The 17,434-nt window shown below is 36.0% G+C and overlaps 7 protein-coding genes across 7 annotated transcripts; 4 read left to right on the top strand and 3 right to left on the bottom strand. All coding sequences in view use genetic code 12, as the record gives it.

Moving 5' to 3' along the window:
- Positions 1-270: 270 nt before the first annotated feature.
- On the bottom strand, positions 271-600 carry SUI1 (translation initiation factor eIF1; the record flags this gene model as incomplete). Its single annotated transcript, XM_007375391.1, has 1 exon — positions 271-600. One exon carries the CDS (start codon positions 598-600, stop codon positions 271-273), a length of 330 nt encoding a protein of 109 aa, XP_007375453.1.
- A 1,315-nt stretch (positions 601-1,915) lies between these two features.
- Positions 1,916-3,659, top strand: CDS1 (phosphatidate cytidylyltransferase; the record flags this gene model as incomplete). The annotated part of the gene is made up of 1 exon (XM_007375390.1): positions 1,916-3,659. One exon carries the CDS (start codon positions 2,194-2,196, stop codon positions 3,508-3,510), a length of 1,317 nt encoding a protein of 438 aa, XP_007375452.1.
- Positions 3,660-4,575: 916 nt separating this feature from the next.
- Positions 4,576-6,329, top strand: SCW11 (putative glucan endo-1,3-beta-D-glucosidase; the record flags this gene model as incomplete). The annotated part of the gene is made up of 1 exon (XM_007375389.1): positions 4,576-6,329. One exon carries the CDS (start codon positions 4,651-4,653, stop codon positions 6,226-6,228), a length of 1,578 nt encoding a protein of 525 aa, XP_007375451.1.
- A 53-nt stretch (positions 6,330-6,382) lies between these two features.
- SPAPADRAFT_138355 (uncharacterized protein) lies at positions 6,383-7,432 on the bottom strand (the record flags this gene model as incomplete). The annotated part of the gene is made up of 1 exon (XM_007375388.1): positions 6,383-7,432. One exon carries the CDS (start codon positions 7,430-7,432, stop codon positions 6,383-6,385), a length of 1,050 nt encoding a protein of 349 aa, XP_007375450.1.
- Positions 7,433-7,643: 211 nt separating this feature from the next.
- CHT2 (GPI-linked chitinase CHT2) lies at positions 7,644-9,359 on the bottom strand (the record flags this gene model as incomplete). The annotated part of the gene is made up of 2 exons (XM_007375387.1): positions 7,644-7,972; positions 8,030-9,359. 2 exons carry the CDS (start codon positions 9,357-9,359, stop codon positions 7,644-7,646), a joined length of 1,659 nt encoding a protein of 552 aa, XP_007375449.1.
- Positions 9,360-13,750: 4,391 nt separating this feature from the next.
- Positions 13,751-15,626, top strand: SPAPADRAFT_61262 (uncharacterized protein; the record flags this gene model as incomplete). The annotated part of the gene is made up of 1 exon (XM_007375386.1): positions 13,751-15,626. The coding sequence occupies one exon, from the start codon at positions 14,412-14,414 to the stop codon at positions 15,588-15,590; it is 1,179 nt and encodes a 392-aa protein (XP_007375448.1).
- A 101-nt stretch (positions 15,627-15,727) lies between these two features.
- On the top strand, positions 15,728-17,361 carry SPAPADRAFT_66821 (uncharacterized protein; the record flags this gene model as incomplete). Its single annotated transcript, XM_007375385.1, has 1 exon — positions 15,728-17,361. One exon carries the CDS (start codon positions 15,774-15,776, stop codon positions 17,310-17,312), a length of 1,539 nt encoding a protein of 512 aa, XP_007375447.1.
- Between the last annotated feature and the right edge of the window lie 73 nt (positions 17,362-17,434).

Here is a 17,434-nt window from a genome sequence, read left to right as displayed (position 1 = left end):
AAATACACGGAATCACGATCACATCAATCAGATGTATTTACTAAAACAATAGAGAAAAACTATATAATGGGAAACAATATATAACTCTGAAAGTTCTGCTACTGCCTTGCGCAAGGTAAGCAGGAACCTTTCCCTAGATTCAAAAACAAAAAAAGAACAAAGATATAACAAAAACAACTAGCATGTTTTCAGTCTTGTCTACTATGCCTTCAAATCAAAAGCGCACTCAAATAGACAAAACCAAAATGGTATCTGCTCCAAGCATTTCGCTTAGAAACCATGAATCTTGATATTCTTTTTTGGTAATTGTAATTGAGTGGTTAAGAATTCACTAACTTTAACTCTTTGATCACCTTGCAATTGGATAACTTCACCTAATTCGTCATCCTTAACAATGTTACCATTACAAGCAAAATCTTTCTTTAAAACCTTTAAAATTTTCTTTAAATCATATTCATTTGGAACACCTTGAACTGTAGTTAAAGTCTTTCTACCATTACGTTGTTGGATTCTAATATGAATGTAATTTGTTGGTTGAGCTTCTGAATCACCAGTATCGGCGAATGGATCAAATGCAGTTAAGTTTTGGATAGTTGACATATAATAGGGGTTGGGTGTCTCAAAAATGTATTTCTTTCTCTTTCCGGTGTTGTTCTTAAAATAGTTACTTGTAGCTAGTACCTGTTGCTTAAAGTATAATAGTGTTAAAACTATTAATTCGAACTTATTTAGATGTGTTTCCACAAGGAAAAGGAAGGAGAAACAAATTAATAACTCAAAAGAAAAAGAAAGAAAAAAAAAATTGCTGACCGCTGCTGATTGTTTGTTTGTGAGCGTGTGTGGTAGCATCGCCATTTTCTTTTTGGTCGTGTACTTTGGAATAAACTCGTTTCAACCGTTGAACTTTCAGTATGCAGGTAGGGATTTTTAGTTAGCGATATGCTTAGCAGTAACAAAGAGGAATTGTTATGTTTAATGTAGTCAACCCGCGTAGAATGTCTATTTCTGTTTGACTAAAAGATAACAATATTCTTGTCCTGTCTTGGAATCACATTATTTGAACTTAAAGACATATCCGTTTGTTGGCGAGTACTTCCTTGCACGACCAATTTTGAATGATTCCGAGAAAGATTATACTAGAGTAAAAGCCATATATAGTAATAAACTATATTTAGTTCTATGGATAACTTCAACAAATGAGAGTATCATTGTGACAAATTGAAACATTAACGTGGTAGCGCTGTTCGGCTAGTAGTATCGTGATGGTCATCGGGTTGAATACCCCAGGTTCCCTGTAAGGAAATCTAGCATTGCATATTTAGCAGCAAAAATATGCCAGCCGAGTTTTTCGTTTGTGGTGGACTAAACTGCACGGTTGTCTGGTGCACTTAGTGGGGTAGTTTGAGCCCTGAAGTTGAGATCTTGGTCTTTATCACTAACATTTCCTATTTTAGAAATTATATTGTTTAATTGTTACAAGATAATATGTGTCTCGTAACTCTAATTCAAGCACTTCTTCAATTGCTTTATTCCTAAATAGGCTGTTACAGTCGCGAGACCATGATATGACGTACCGCAAAAATCACAATAGATTTAGTTTTAGACTTGGCATGTGAAAATAGTTTCATTTTTGTTGGATTTTCCATACCCAGCTGGCAACGTCATTTATAGAGGAGAGTACTAGTTGAGTGATTCAGAGAATATAGTTGTGTCTCTAGTACATGCCACGAACCATAGATCTACAAAATCAACTACTTTTAGAGGTTAAAACACGTTGATCAACATATCTTTGCTTATGTTAGCCATTCACGTGATTGGCAAAAAAAATTTGGGTAAAGTGAAAAAAAAAAATTTGTTGACTTATGTTCACTATGCGATTTGCTTATAGTTAAAAAAAAACCACGTATAAATATACCAGTGAATAAACTTTTTAATATTAAGCCCCTCACATCAACTCGATTTGTAACTGACTATCAGTCCTGCTTCAAGCTTAGTTATATATATATATAAAAACATTCCTATCTCAGTGGTAAGACCGATTCCCCTTTTATCCGATCAGCAATTGATTCAAAGCAAGTTTGCCATCCTTTCCGCTATACATACATATACAATACGTTAGACAAATAACACTTGCTTACCACTTAATTTTCCAAAAAGCTACTACTCCAACATATTCATATAACATTAGATATAATGGCTCAGAGTTCAAAAAAGGATAACTCGGTTGTCACTGAAAAACCTGACACATCTTCTAAGACCCCATCGATAAATAATGTCAAAAACAGCAAGCCAGAAAAAGAGAGCCTGAAGGTTGTTGTTAATGAAAAGGAAAAGAAGAAGCAAGCATTTATTACCAGAACCATCTGGACCTTCGTTATGATTGGTTTGTTTTTCTTGTTATTATCATCCGGACACTTTGCTCTTATTCTTATGGTGTTGCTTTTCCAAATCTTGACCTTTAAGGAAATTATTGGTTTAGTTTCTGAGCCTGCTAGGGATAAAAAGATCCCTTACAATCGTTCTTTAAATTGGTATTTTGTTGCTGCTACTTGGTACTATCTTGATTTTCCTTCCTTTGTTGATTTTTTTCAAGATTCCATATATTCAAACAAATACTTGACATTATTGGTATTGAACCATAAGTTTATCTGTTATTCCCTTTATATAGCGGGATTTGTTTTCTTTGTGTGGACTTTAAAGAAAGGTTATTACAAGTTTCAATTTGCTCAATTATGTGTTACTCACATGGCATTGTTATTGATTGTTTTCCAAGCTCACTTGATCATATCCAATATCTTGCGAGGTATTATTTGGTTCTTTTTACCAGCAGCATTAGTCATTGTTAATGATGTGTTTGCTTATATCTGTGGAATAACATTTGGTAGAACTCAATTAATTGAAATCAGTCCAAAGAAGACTGTAGAAGGTTTTGTTGGTGCTTGGATTTGTACTGGTATTGCCACTATCATCTTCTCATACATCTTGTCAAGATCTGACTATATGATCTGTCCTGCTCAAAACTTATCCACACATTTATATAACTACCCACACTGTGAACCAAACCCGGTATTTATTCCACACATCTATCAATTGCCTCAAAATATAATTGATTTAACCGGTTGGGAAATTATATCGTTCAGACCATTATACTTCCATACTGCCATCTTAGCTACATTTGCGTCCTTAATTGCTCCATTCGGTGGATTCTTTGCAAGTGGGTTAAAGAGAGCATTTGGTATCAAGGATTTTGGTGATACTATTCCAGGTCATGGTGGTATCACTGATAGATTTGATTGTCAATTCATTATGGGTTCCTTCACTTATTTGTATTATCAAACTTTTATATCCAACAGCAATCTTAATTTGGGTAAGATTTTACAGTTGGCAATTATTAATTTATCTACTCCACAATTGATACAATTGGTCAAGAGTTTAATGAGGTATTTGAATAGAGAACATGTTATTCCTGATGATAATTTAAGTGCTATCTTTGATTTATTAGAAGGTTAACCCTATAGATACCAATGCTCGAATTGAAATATCTTCTTTTTGATGCCGTTTGAATCATACAGTCATATTTACTTCAATAGTATATATTTTTATAAGTCTTTAATTTGTATTGTAATTTTGCAACTGTTAACTATGTGTGTTACTCGTTTAAAAAAAAAAAAATTTTTTTTTCTATGTTGGACAAAAATAACCGATCACGTGCTCTGACTTAGCCAGCCATTTTTGCAACTTGCCATACTTTCCATTTTCATGCATGGAAATATAAGTAGCAATGTTGGTCGTGTAGAATTGAAATTGACGAAGGCTTTTATGTTTGATCATGCAATGTGACGGGCTAATCTACGTAGATCTAAGAAAAGCCACATCGGTGTGCGACGGCATTTCGTGTGATTTCAGATCTGAGCCAGTTGTAGTGTATAGATAATGGAAATTCAAGCCTATCTATCAAACTTGATCTAATGTAACCCTTTGATGTAACATGTAACTCCTCTTTAGAACCTTTGCCACAAATCAAACACAAGCTTCCCTTCAAAATCAAATAAGACATCATTTCTCCAGAGTACAAAATCTAATTTTTGTTAATTTCTAGTAATTCGTCTAGAACATGCCGTCTATCTTACATTTAGACACATCTGGCATTAGTTAGGTTGTCAAACTTAATGCATTAATTAAACCATAAGCCTGCCGATAAACTAATTGATGAATCATGGTTGTATTGCCTAATTGGGATGGTGTTGCACGCACCGTAAATTTTTTGTGCGACTATACGATTTTTTTTTGCAGTAATAAAATATCAAAGGCTGGTTTAAAAAAATAACACTTATGATACCACATCAAGTTATATTATTTAACTTTAGCGAAATGACATATTATCGAGTCACAAGGGGGAATGAATGATCAATGTAAAAAATACAACTGTGAAATTTGATTGCCGTCTATTGTGATCCTGTAATTTTATAACTCTTTTCAATTAATTAACCAGCGATATTGAGTCGGCTGATGATCTGAATTTTGCAGTATATAAAGTGGTGGTGATCCCACCTGTCATTTCAGTTTTAATCATCTACAATAAAAATAACAACTACTTTCTTTAACATACATTCCTTACAAACCTACATTCCACACACTCATTAACACAACATGAATTACATTCTTTCATTTATATTTTTCATTCAGCTTATAACTGCAATTCCACTTCCACAACCACCTGTGGTTGTTGTGACACATTATAGTACAGCACCAACTTTATACAAAACTAAAACTTATATTACTGGAACCACTACAGTTTATTTACCTCCTGTCGGTATCATAATAGATGGTGATAATACTATTACTTCTACATTAACTGAAGCACAATGGAATACTTATCCTTATACCTTTACTTCTGTCGTCCAAAGAGATCAAGTTGATCCTACTCCTACCCCATCTCCTGCCCCTGCTCCTGCTCCTGAACCAACTACTACTACTACCCCCACTCCTCCTGCTCCTGCAGCCGAATCCAGTTCATCTGATCCTGCTCCAAAAACTACTTCGGCCTCAACTGATCCTGTTGCTCAACCAACTCTGAGTTCTGCTGACCCTGCACCTCAAGCTACTCTGTCTACAATTGATCCACCAGCTTCATCATCAAGTTCATCTGCTGCAACTCCAGAATCTAGCTCTGCTGTTACTCCAGAATCTAGTTCTGCTGTTACTCCCGAATCTAGTTCTGCTGCTTCTATTCCATCCTTAAGTTCTGCCGCTCCTAGTTCGTCATCAAGCTCAGCACATTCTGTACCAGAATCATCTGCCAGTTCCACCAGCCAGGCTCCATCAAGTTCTTCCTCTTCAAGTACCACTGACCCAGCCTCACCAAGTACTACCTCCTCGAGTGGCACTAACCCAGCACCAGCTCCATCTGGAACTTCTTTAACTGATGATATTGCACCACCAACTGGTATTGTTTACTCCCCATATGCTAATGATGGAGGATGTAAATCTTCTGATCAAATTGTTGCCGAAATGAAACAAATTGCCAATAAAGGGATCAAAAATATTAGATCATATGGTACTGATTGTCATTCAATTGACGTAATGCTTCCTACAGCTATTGAATTGGGTATGCTGGTTAACCAAGGTGTCTGGATTTCCCAAGATGGAGTTGATTCAATTGATTCTCAAGTTCAACAACTTATTGATTATGGTTCTCAAAACGGATGGGGTGTATTTCAATTCATTACCATCGGAAATGAAGCCATTAATTCCAATTTCTGTACTGTTGACCAGTTAATTAGTAAGATTTCAAGTGTTAAATCACAATTAAGAAAGGCTGGATACAATGGACAAGTCACCACTGCTGAACCACCAATTCAATTTATTCAAAATCCACAATTATGTACTGATTCTGACATTGACATTGTATCAATTAACCCACACTCATACTTCAATGAAAATATCGCCCCTGCTGATGCTGGTGCTTATATTATGGAACAAAAGGGTCAAGTTGTTGATATCTGTTCCGGAAAGCCTGTCGATATTACTGAAACTGGATATCCTTCTCAAGGTATGACCAATGGTGTAAACGTACCAACTCCTCAAAACCAAGATATTGCTATTAAATCCATCATTTCTGCCACTGGCGGTGACTGTACTATTTTAACCGCATTCGATGATTTCTGGAAGGAACCTGGACCATATGGCATTGAACAATCATTTGGTGTATTACAATTATTCCAATAAAAAAAAACTAACTTTCAAAATAATTAGACATCCTTCATTTCTCGTATAGTTAATTTTTTTTTCTTTTATAGTTTTATAGTTTTAATGATATTTATGGTTTCATCATTTGTAACTTTGTCAATAAGATTTCGTTAATGAAAATAAACCCCATTTCTTAAAAGTCAATAACCTTATTAGGGAAAAACTCATCAATCAATTCCAAATAATAAGGTTTCAACTCTTCAATATCATATTGTTGGTCAATTTTGGAATACAAATCATAAGTATTGAAAGCTCTTACAGCTTTCAACATTTCTTTATCATGGTCATCCATTAAATAACTATAAGCATATTCTTGATGCCAAGGGTAGAATGAATGGTATCGTATCATAGCAAGAGCTTCTTGAGGTAAGGTTGAATTATTCTTTGCCACATGATACATATATTCATCATGGCCCCAGCTTAGCATTACTTTATCCAAGCCACAATGTTTGGAATAAATACCGTATTTGGTATTATATAATGGGTTTAAAAAGTCAGGATTCACTTTAAAACTATCGGGGAATATAATCCGTTTCAGGAATTTACACCCTACTGGGAATGTATCACCCACGACATCCCACTGTCCTTTCGAATCAAAGAAATATAATAATTTACCAAGATCGTGAATCAATCCCACTAACTGAAACCATCGTGGTTTCCCGTCTCTTCTTATTGCTTCAGCTGTTTGTATCGCATGATCAATTTGGGAAAGCTCAGTGTCAGGATCAGAGTCGTCAAGTAACTTGTTCAACTTTTCTAACCCTTCCCAAATGGACATTCGTGCTCTAGTCTTGGTTTTGAAATTAATTCTGGCTTGAATATTGTACGCTACTGTTTGTTTCTCGTGTTGTTCTTCATAAAATTGTTTGACCCGGTCACATGCTAAATCATACTGGCGGAAAGCTTTAGTATCGATATTCTTGTAATATTCTGATGCAATATGCCAGTTCTCATTGGCTTCATCTTCCTTTCCACTGTCATGTAGTTCTATTTCTTCTTCAATACTGGGTTGTTTCATAGTTGATGCCCCTCTGAGTCCATGTTGCATTCGGTTGATATTGAGGATTTCATCATCTAACTTTTCGAGTATATGGCCTGCTACTTTGCCTTCCTTGGCAAACACCTCTTCTGCAGAGTCAGTAGGTTTAGTAATGGAGCCCTTGCTTGGTTTCTGAACGGCCATTTGTTATGTTTTTGTAGTTGTTGTTGTTATTCTAATTGTTAGTAGGAGAAGGATTCTTGCAACACTACAGAAAGAAAAAAAAAAAATTTTATATAAGGAGATTCAATCTGTTACAAGTTTTACAACCAAATTTTCTAAAACCAAAACAATTTTTCATTTATACATAAAACTATCTATATTTCTCTGGTAAATGCTACAGGGATATCAAAGCCTAGAAGAGGGCTGCTAACATTAAAAGAGGAATAGTAGTCCAAAGAGCAACTCTGCTTGAATCAGCAACAGCAGCACCTTCATAACTGTAAATTGGGATAGTACCATTACCAGCAGCTGAATAAGCGCCGACAGTTGGTACAGCAGATTCTAAAGTGGAAGTCACTGCGACAGTGACGGTTGAAGTGATATCACCAGAAACGTAGGTTTCGGTTTGCTTGGAAACTTCAACGGATGGTTGGGCAGCTTGGGTAGAACCAACGGCAATAACACCCTTGTTGGTTGGCAAGGCAGCAACAGGAACGGTCTTGGTGATTTCTTGACATTTTTCTTCATGACAAATAGTAGTTACGGTAACAGTGGATGGAGCAACAACAGTGGCGGCACCAGCAGCAGAGCTAGGAGCTTTAGTGACAGTGACATCTTCATTAGTCAATGGACAATAAGTAGTGTACACGGTGTTGACATCGGTAACAATAACGTAACCAGTAGTGACTGGAGTAGCAGAACATTTGTTTTCAGAACATGAAGTGATAGTAATGACAGTGGTGTGGATATCGGAAACAGTTTGGACACTTTGAATGGCACTGGTTGAAGAGTTACCGTAGAATCCAGCACTGGAGCTTGGGGCAGAAGTTGGATCTTCGGAAGTAGTTTCAGCTTCAGTTGAAGTTGGGTCTGCAGAGGTAGTTTCAGCTTCAGTAGAAGTTGGGTCTGCAGAGGTAGTTTCAGCTTCAGTAGAAGTTGGGTCTGCAGAGGAAGTTTCTTCAGTAGAAGAAGTTTCATTACATTCATCAACGTTCAAGTTGTCTAAAACGTCTCTGACTTGGTCAATGTAAGCACCATCTCCATTATAATCTTTGAAGGCACCAGAGGCGTCCCAAAGGGAAACACCAGCAAAGTTGTCATCACACTTAATATCATCAAGAGCAGCAGCTAATTCCTTTGGAGTGACAAATCCAGTGATTGCGTCACTTGGAGCACCTGGAACACCAACAAATAATTGAATGTTTGGATTTGGAGCAGATTCAGCAAATTTTTGCCAAACGTCAAAGTTGAAATCACCAGAAACTTGACAGTTGTTGTTGTAGAATTGGATGAACAAGTAATCGAGAGGAACATCAGAAATTAAGTCGCCGACATAAGTATCAGGGTATGGACATTGTGGAGCAGCAGATAAGTAGTAAGACTTGCTAGAATCTTTAGCAAACTTGGCCTTTAAAGCAGTGGCTAATTCTGGGTAACCAGTTGTAGAGCCTTGTTCGATATCGAAATCAAACCCATCAACAACAGCATCATCGAATGGTCTTTCATCATCGTCACCACCACCAAACTTATTCCATAAAACGTCAGCAAAATCCTTGGCTTCGGTAGTGTTGGCGAAACCGGTTTTTCCGACGGCACCACCAAGGGATAAGAGAACCTTCTTACCTAAACTTTGACAGGTCTTGATGTCTTCACCAATAGCACTACAGTGTAATAAGTCACTGTCTGTGAAAGTACCACCACATTGGTTGGCAAAGTTGACATTCAATGGGTCTGGGAACTGGTTAAGGAAAGACAATAACACGATATCCATGTTGGTATTTTGACAGTAGGTTGCAAGTGGCTCTTGATCGCCAAACCCATTTTGTCCCCAATAGACAGCAATTTGGGAGTCAGCTAAAGCTGTTGCTGTCAATACAGCAGTAGTTATTAAAGTTTTAAATGGTAACATTTTATTATTGTTCTTTTACTAGTTAAGCTTGGTCGATATTTTAAAAGATAGACAATAGTTGGACAAGCAAATTTTAACGAATGACTGTAAAGAACAAAGTTGATGCAAAAGAGGGAAGAAAAATCAAAAGAACAGGAACGTCATTTGAAAAGGTCATTTGGCGCTAGTTTTATAGGAATCAGACACACTAGTGGCAAGGCTTCAAATCTCGAAACTCAAAAAAAAATAAAATAATAATAAATACAAGAAAATTTTAATTTTTAAAATTGTTTTGTTTTTGTTTTATATTTCATTTGAAGCGCCAATATTTACAACCGTGTATGCATAAAAAAATACTTTATTTTTTTAGATAAATTCTCGCATATATATTATTTTACGAATTTTCTGTGTCAAAAGAAAAAAATTATTAGGGTCCTTCTCGTGTACCGTGGTGTATAATGCTGCACATCTGCTTATATATTCTGACATTTTATAAGGTAGTCTGATCTCGAATTTCATATTCCGTCATTAGAATTGATGCATTAGCTAATGAGGTTGTTAGCGGGTCAAATGTTTTTTGATCTGACACTTTAAATATTCTCGTGTCCAGGGCGTTAGCGACCCTTGACGATTTCGATTACTCATAACCCCTATATAAAGTATAAAGTTTTAACAATGCTAACTACTTATTGGAATGTGATAATAGGAAAAAGTTGTGGTTGCATTTCTGGTAATAATTATTTAATTGAATGCGATAATAACATATTGGGGGGGTTACATTCCCCGTCATAATCAATGAGAAAAGTTTTCCTTTTGGGGGAAGTATTGTTCTGTTAATATAATGTAATCTCAATAGCATACGAGTTAACTAGCCACTAAAAGTTGCTCGGTCTTAGTTAACCCACCTTTCCCATTTTGTATGAAGTACAAAACAGTATAATAAATTACCAAAAAGGTTAAATAATAATCACGAAAATTAAAAAAATTTTTGCTTTGCCACAAAAAATATTGTTTTACCAACTTTGGGATGCTCAAAGCCTACAGTAAATTGAATCTATTTGTAAGCCCTTTTGGAAAGACATTATAACTCAAAGGCTTAGATACAGTGGCAAAAGATGACTATGCACTGATTGAAGGGCATGCGTATTTGGTTGTCATTCCAATGATACCCTATAAAATCTTTCCTCCAAGTTTTTAGATCTTCCAAGAAAAAAAAAGCTGCATAGATAGAAAACAATTAAAACCTCTTGGCAGAGTACAAAACAAGAGTGGTGTAAACACTTGTCGTACGACCGGTTACTCGGCATTTCACAACTAATCCTAGGACACATCTTGTCCCTGATTTCCTGAGGAGAAACGCCAACGTGGGTATTCGCTTAAGGAATTCGTCTTACCGATTTAAAATAATTTCTAGGAATAAAGGGGAAGTAATGAGATCAGGTAAATCTTTCGAGTGGCTTTGGAAAGATTTTATCAACAACTTTACATCTCGTATGAGTCAGTCCCGAATTGGAAAGAAATCCTCCAGATGAGAATTATTTTCTAGCATGTATAAAATAATGCACTGTCGAGGTGAAAATTTTTTTCCGCAATTTGATTTAGGGGCATATGTCTATATCTGGACAAATTGTACTTCGGATCAATTCTAGAAAGCCTCAAACCCCATGTAGTATCATCATATCAGGCGGTTTCCTGGCCATGAGCCACTTCACCCCTCAAAGCCTTGAATATAGTGAGTAATAAAGCACGTGGCAAACCCATTAGTAATGTCTAAACACTAACAATTGGACGCGCGCGTTGGAGTAAACATTCGCTTAATTTAACCACTATTTTGTTGTCTGAGCAAAGATCTAAACAATGGGAGTTCGGATTTATTTCATATGGTAATTATTTCGACAGTTATAATTGAAGCGAGCGTGTCGATCCCGATGTGCCCGAGAGCAAAGGTGTAAATAATATCTCAAATGTCACGTATTAGCCAACCATGTCCTTTGCTTCCTTTTGTTGACCGTGACGGAAAACCAAAGGTTCTCAAGTTTGCCGTGAACACAAAATCTATATTTCAGACGCCTGTAATTGTTGCCTCAGGAATATTTTGAAGTGGACTATTGGAAATCTTGCAGTTCTGTAAAGGTGGAAAGGTTATTAGGTCGTTCCTTTATATCTTGATTGTCTAGTTTAGATTTTTCGTGCCTGAATATTATCTCATCGATCTACTCTCTTTTTCTTTGCAATGGAAATATCTCCCGCTTTTCAAAAACGACCAGAACTATAGAACAGCAAAAACGCTCTATAATTAAGGGTCATCTAGGATAAAGTCACACACTATGAAAATGTATGATTTAGGAAGCTGTCTCGAACCAACAATGATAAAATAAACCGGATAGGGTTAAGCTAAAATAATGGCTGCGAAACGATAATATCTTTGTATAATGTTTCGTATCTAATATTGTTCTAGGAACCATACTTACACAAGACATGTTTCGCTTGCCTCAATAAATTAGAAAGCTGGAACAGAATACCAATCAAAATTCAATAATGCCTCTTCCCAAATCACGACAGTTTGTTCGAAATCAAAAGAACCTCTATTCAACTTTTTTATGCCAACAGTTTAATACTTGGGTTTCTTATTTGAGGTAAGATTTGATTAATACAAGTATATGAGGAATGACAAATAGCTATTATTGTCCCTAAAACTACATTCACGACCTTATTATATTTGATAGATTTTAGTAAATCTTCAAAAAGTGTATTTCATTATATTTTTCTTAAGTAAATTAGGCATAAAACTTTATAAATAACGAGGTTTCAATGTATTCTTATAGTTAATTAAATCTCATTTCAGTTAACTAAACTTTTTTTTATTATTTTTATTCAAAAGCAAGCTTCAGCTATAATTTGATCATTTATTGGGTTTTTATAATTTCTTTCATCATTCCGCAAAGTGCCATGTCGTGTAAAGTGGTGAAATATTCTCTTCACCTTTATCATAACATTCGCACACACACATCAAAAATTTTGCAACCAATTATAATATGTTTCATAATGTATATTTTTTTGTATTCGCTATTTGGAAATCTTCTTTTCAGAACAATACCAGTAATTTTGAAATTTTGTGGATAGGATAAAAAAAACATCTATTCAAACTGTTCTTGGTCTCATTCATTTCTTTCCTTTAAATCTATCTAAACAACACAGAATTACTATATTATATACAAGATATGTAACTCACAATCAACAAATTTTCAGATGTGGTAGCAAGTATTTATTTTGGTTGCATATCTGATTAACTAACCAAAATGAGTATTAAGACAATTGAAAGTATTTATCTTCAGGGAAACCATTGAAATAAAACTCCAACAAAGAAAGACTGAGATACATCACTAAATAAGAACATTCTTTCTAAGTTTCTGACAGTGTTTTTCGGAACCTTGCATTAGCTTATCCATTCCAGTATCAATGCCCGAAGTGGCAATCTAAGAACAAGCTAAAGTTGACCAATGTAACATATAAAATTAAAGTTAATATATCGCGTAATACAATCGTATTCTGAAATCAGAGCTTTGTTAATGTGTCATTAATTCTAAATTAAGTTGTTCTTGTGGTAAAAGTGAATCCTCTGCTGTTTGTGTGAATAAGCTTTGGCTTTCCTAAAATTTAAATGCATCCCCTCATCCTTGGCTAACTGTGTTTGATGGGCACATAAAATATCTTTTTATCGGATACATTCTTCATAACATCATCGACATTTGCAAAATACGTAATGTTAATTCCTTTACACCGATGATAAATTTAATACTTTGGGTTGTTCCTGGAATCTCGTGATTATCAGTCACATGATCATATACCCTCAGAATTAAATTTTTTGAGCAAAATTTTGAAAATCGGCTTCACTAGCTCAGTTGGCAGAGCGTCAGTCTCATAAATTTGGCGGTAACGTCAGTCTTGTGAAATCTGAAGGTCGACAGTTCGAGCCTGCCGTGGAGCACGATTTCTTTTTTTCTCCTATTCAGTTATTACAAAGGATTCTTTTTTTTTCTTTTTTCTTGCCTTATATCCCCTTCTTTAGGATCCAAGAAGGTTATACGTCTATTACGTAATAAGTTGTAATGTGGTTTTAGTTCATGGTTACATTGTAGTGCGTTACGACAAAAGCAACCATAAAAAAAAAGAAATACATTGTTCCTGTTAAGCGCATAAAGTGTTAAACTTCCATCTCATTTTTTTCTATTTTTTTTTTTGAGCTAATTAAACGGCTAACAACTTATTCATTATTCTTTAAGAAGGGAAAGTCACACTAATAACTTGCATAAAAAGTATTCAGGCGTTTAGAAGTCAATCACTTTAAATACAGCCACAGAGAACCTGATTTCAAGTTCTGAAATTTTTTTTTTTTTTAAAATAATTACATTAGCAAATTTCCAACTATGTCTCAGTTATCATCACAAGGTAGCAATGCTATCATATATTTATCCTATGCGTTCATGTTGGCTACTGGGTTATTCTTAGCTTGGAAATATACTTCAGCTAAAGATTTCCTTCAGTCCAATGGTACACAACGAGGAATACCATTGGCATTAAACTTTATTGCTTCAGGTATGTCTTTTTATTTTTATTTTATTTTGTTTTTCATTTCAACAAACTTTCTACTTATCGAATACCAGGAAACTTTAACTTGTAAATTGAACATTCACAAACTGACGGGTGTCCCTATCTTTCCAGTAATGGAAGGAAAGGGCCTGAGAATATACCGTACGAACTCGATCAAGCTAATACTTGCGTGAGGAAAAGTTTGTGTTGAAAAAAATCCGAGGTGGGAAATATGTTACTAACTCGTAAAATAAAGCCATGGGTGTGGGTATTTTAACCACTTATGCTCAAATTGCAAACATTTCCGGGTTGCATGGTCTTTTAGTATACACTTTATGTGGTGCCATCCCTATTGTTGGGTTTGCCGTGTTTGGGCCCCTTATCAGACGTAAATGTCCTGATGGGTTTATCTTGACCGAGTGGGTCAGAAGAAGATTTGGGGTGGTTACTGCATTATATTTGTCATTTTTCACCTGTTTAACCATGTTCTTGTTTATGGTTGGTGAATTGTCAGCCATTAGTGGTGCCCTTGAAACTTTAACTGGGGTCAATGCTCTCGCAGCAGTTATTGTCGAATGTGTGGTTACTACTATCTATACATTCTTTGGTGGGTTCAGAATCAGTTTCATAACCGATAATTTCCAGGGTGCATGTGTATTGATCCTTTTGATTATTTGTGCCGCGGGCATGGGCTCATATATTGAAATTGACCCTTCGAAAGTTGGTCCTAGTGGATTACTCAAGAGTAACAAATTAGGTTGGCAATTGGTTTACATTCTTTTTGTTGCCATTGTCACTAATGATTGTTTCCTTTCTGGATTCTGGTTAAGAACCTTTGCCAGTAAGACCGATAAAGATTTATGGATTGGTACTTCCCTTGCGGCATTTGTCACTTTTGTGATCACTACTTTGGTAGGAGTTCCCGGTTTCCTTGCTGTTTGGTCAGGTGATTTAACTGTGGGTGATGACGAAGGGTACAATGCCTTCTTTATCTTATTGGCCAAGATGCCTAGATGGCTTGTGGCCTTTGTGATTATTTTCTGTGTTGTGTTGTCAACGTGTACGTTTGATTCATTACAATCTGCCATGGTTTCAACTATTTCCAATGATGTTTTCAGAAACAAGCTTCAACTCCATTGGACTAGATGTATTGTTATTCTTGTTATGGTTCCAATTGTTGTTTTGGCAGTCAAGGTTGCTGACAACATTTTGCAAATTTACTTGATTGCCGATTTGGTATCTGCCGCCATCATTCCAGCTCTTTTCTTGGGTCTTAGTGATTCATGGTTTTGGTTCCTTCGTGGGTTTGATATTATGTGTGGTGGATTAGGTGCATTACTTGGTGTGTTTATTTTCGGTACTGTTTACTATGGAAGTGCAAGAGAAGGTGGGAAATTATTGTTGATTTGGAATGGTATTTACAGCTCCGAAGATTGGGGTGCATTTGGAGCTTTTGTCATTGCCCCATTTGGAGGTATACTTATAACTTTAGTGGCCGCTGGGGTAAGAATTGCTGGTGCTTATTGTTATAGTAAGGCCACTGGCAAGCCATTCACTGCGTTGGAAAGAGTTGTTATGGAAGAAGACGAAGTAGAAGAAGTTTCTACGACTTATGGATCGTTAGAAGATCACGACAAGAAGATTGCTACAGAATCTCCATAGAACAAGTAATGTATAGTAAATTAATATGTAAAATTGACTGTTCGTGTATCGTACCAATTTGCACCACCACATGTGGGGCGATGTGGTTTTTTTTTTTTTTTTTTCGCAATTGGGATTTTCTGATAAGGAAATCTATTACTGGATTTTTACATATGAGTGTGGCAAACCGTAACAAACTTCCAGATGTATTCCTTTGACGTTCCCTTTTCTAAACGACTTGTGCAATGTATTTGTGCCATCACTTGGTGTTTGTTCTCTGGGGGTCCTATTTTTGGGTTTGCAGCCCTTAAACCTGTGCTTATCAATGAACGTGTGTATGAATATTTGTGTGATGAAACTACCCATTTAGTAATTGAAGGGAAAGAAGTTGTATCCAAATGTACCGACCAAGACTTGAAATTGAATATGATGTTCACTGTTGGCGCTGTGGTTACCAATGTTTCTGCCTTGTTAATTGGAAGAGTGTTGGACGTGTACGGCCCTAGGGTTTGTGGGTTAGTCGGAGCTGGGTTCCTTTACTTGGCTTGTTTCATTTTTATTTTTGCTAAATCATTACCTGCGTGGTTTGATCCATATTTGTTTGGTTATGCGGCCTTGGCATTGGGTGGTCCATTTGCCTATATTTCGTCATTTCAATTGTCAAACTCATTCCCAGAAAAAAGTGGGACTATTTTGGCGTTGATTACTGGGGCATTTGATGCTTCATCGGCGTTGTTTTTGATTTATCGTATTCTTTATAATAGTTCTGGTGCTAGCTTCACTTTGGAACTGTTTTTCACATTGTATTTACTTGTACCTACATTCATCACCGTTGTTGAATTTTTAGTCATGCCTGCCGAGTCATACCAAACCAGTCCAGACAGCGTATTGTGTGTTAATGATGAAGAAAACGTGTCACATCTTTCTCCAGTAAACTCTGCTGGACATCCGCAACATTCTCTTAGTTCTGGACAAGAAATCAGAGAAACGTCGCCATTGCTTGCATCTAGTCACCACCGTCATGACTCTATTGGAGATGCGTTGAAACAACCTTATGAACTTGAAGGAGAAGAATTCTTGATGGAACACACTGGTGGAGTATTTGGAATCTTACATGGATACACAGCTCTGGCACAAATCTACACTTGGTGGTTTGGTTTGATTTGTATCTTTTCCACTATTCAAATGTTGAGGTTGAATTATTTTGTGGCTACGATAAACACGCAATACCAATACATTTTTGGGTCAATTGAAAAGGCTGAAAATCTTAATTCGTTCTTTGATATTGCCTTGCCACTTGGTGGGCTTATAAGTATCCCCTTTATAGGTTTATTCTTGGACAATTTTTCTACTGTGATTGTTTTAACCGGTTTGCTTGCAATATCACTTGCAATTGGGATTTTGGGGTTTGTTTCCAATTATGCATTGGCAGTTATTGGCGTGTGTATGTTTGTTGCCTACCGGCCTTTATTTTATACTACAATTTCCGATTTCTGTGCCAAAGTATTTGGATTTGAAACATTTGGTACTGTTTATGGAACCATCATTATGCTTAGTGGTATTTTCAATTTCAGTCAATCTTGGTTAGATAAATTGACCCATACTACATTTAGAATGAACCCATTACCAGTAAATGTGGCATTAGTAGTTGTCACTGCGATTTCAGGTGTGATTACAGTGGTTTATGTTCATGACCAGGCAAAGAAGTTTAACGCTTCCAAGAAGGTGCCTGTTAGAGGTTAAGTAGATAGATATTTTTGTACATTGTTTAAAATAGACGTTTATTGTTTACCACGCGCTCTCTAACGAGTGTGGTGAAAACTGTACGAAACTCCATATAAAAAAAAAAATTTTTGGGAAAAATA

The sequence above is a fragment of the Spathaspora passalidarum genome (genome assembly GCF_000223485.1).
Source record: "Spathaspora passalidarum NRRL Y-27907 unplaced genomic scaffold SPAPAscaffold_4, whole genome shotgun sequence".
NCBI lineage: Eukaryota > Fungi > Ascomycota > Pichiomycetes > Serinales > Debaryomycetaceae > Spathaspora > Spathaspora passalidarum.
Note: the sequence above shows the minus strand (reverse complement) of the source record. Positions and strands in the feature narration are given on the sequence as shown.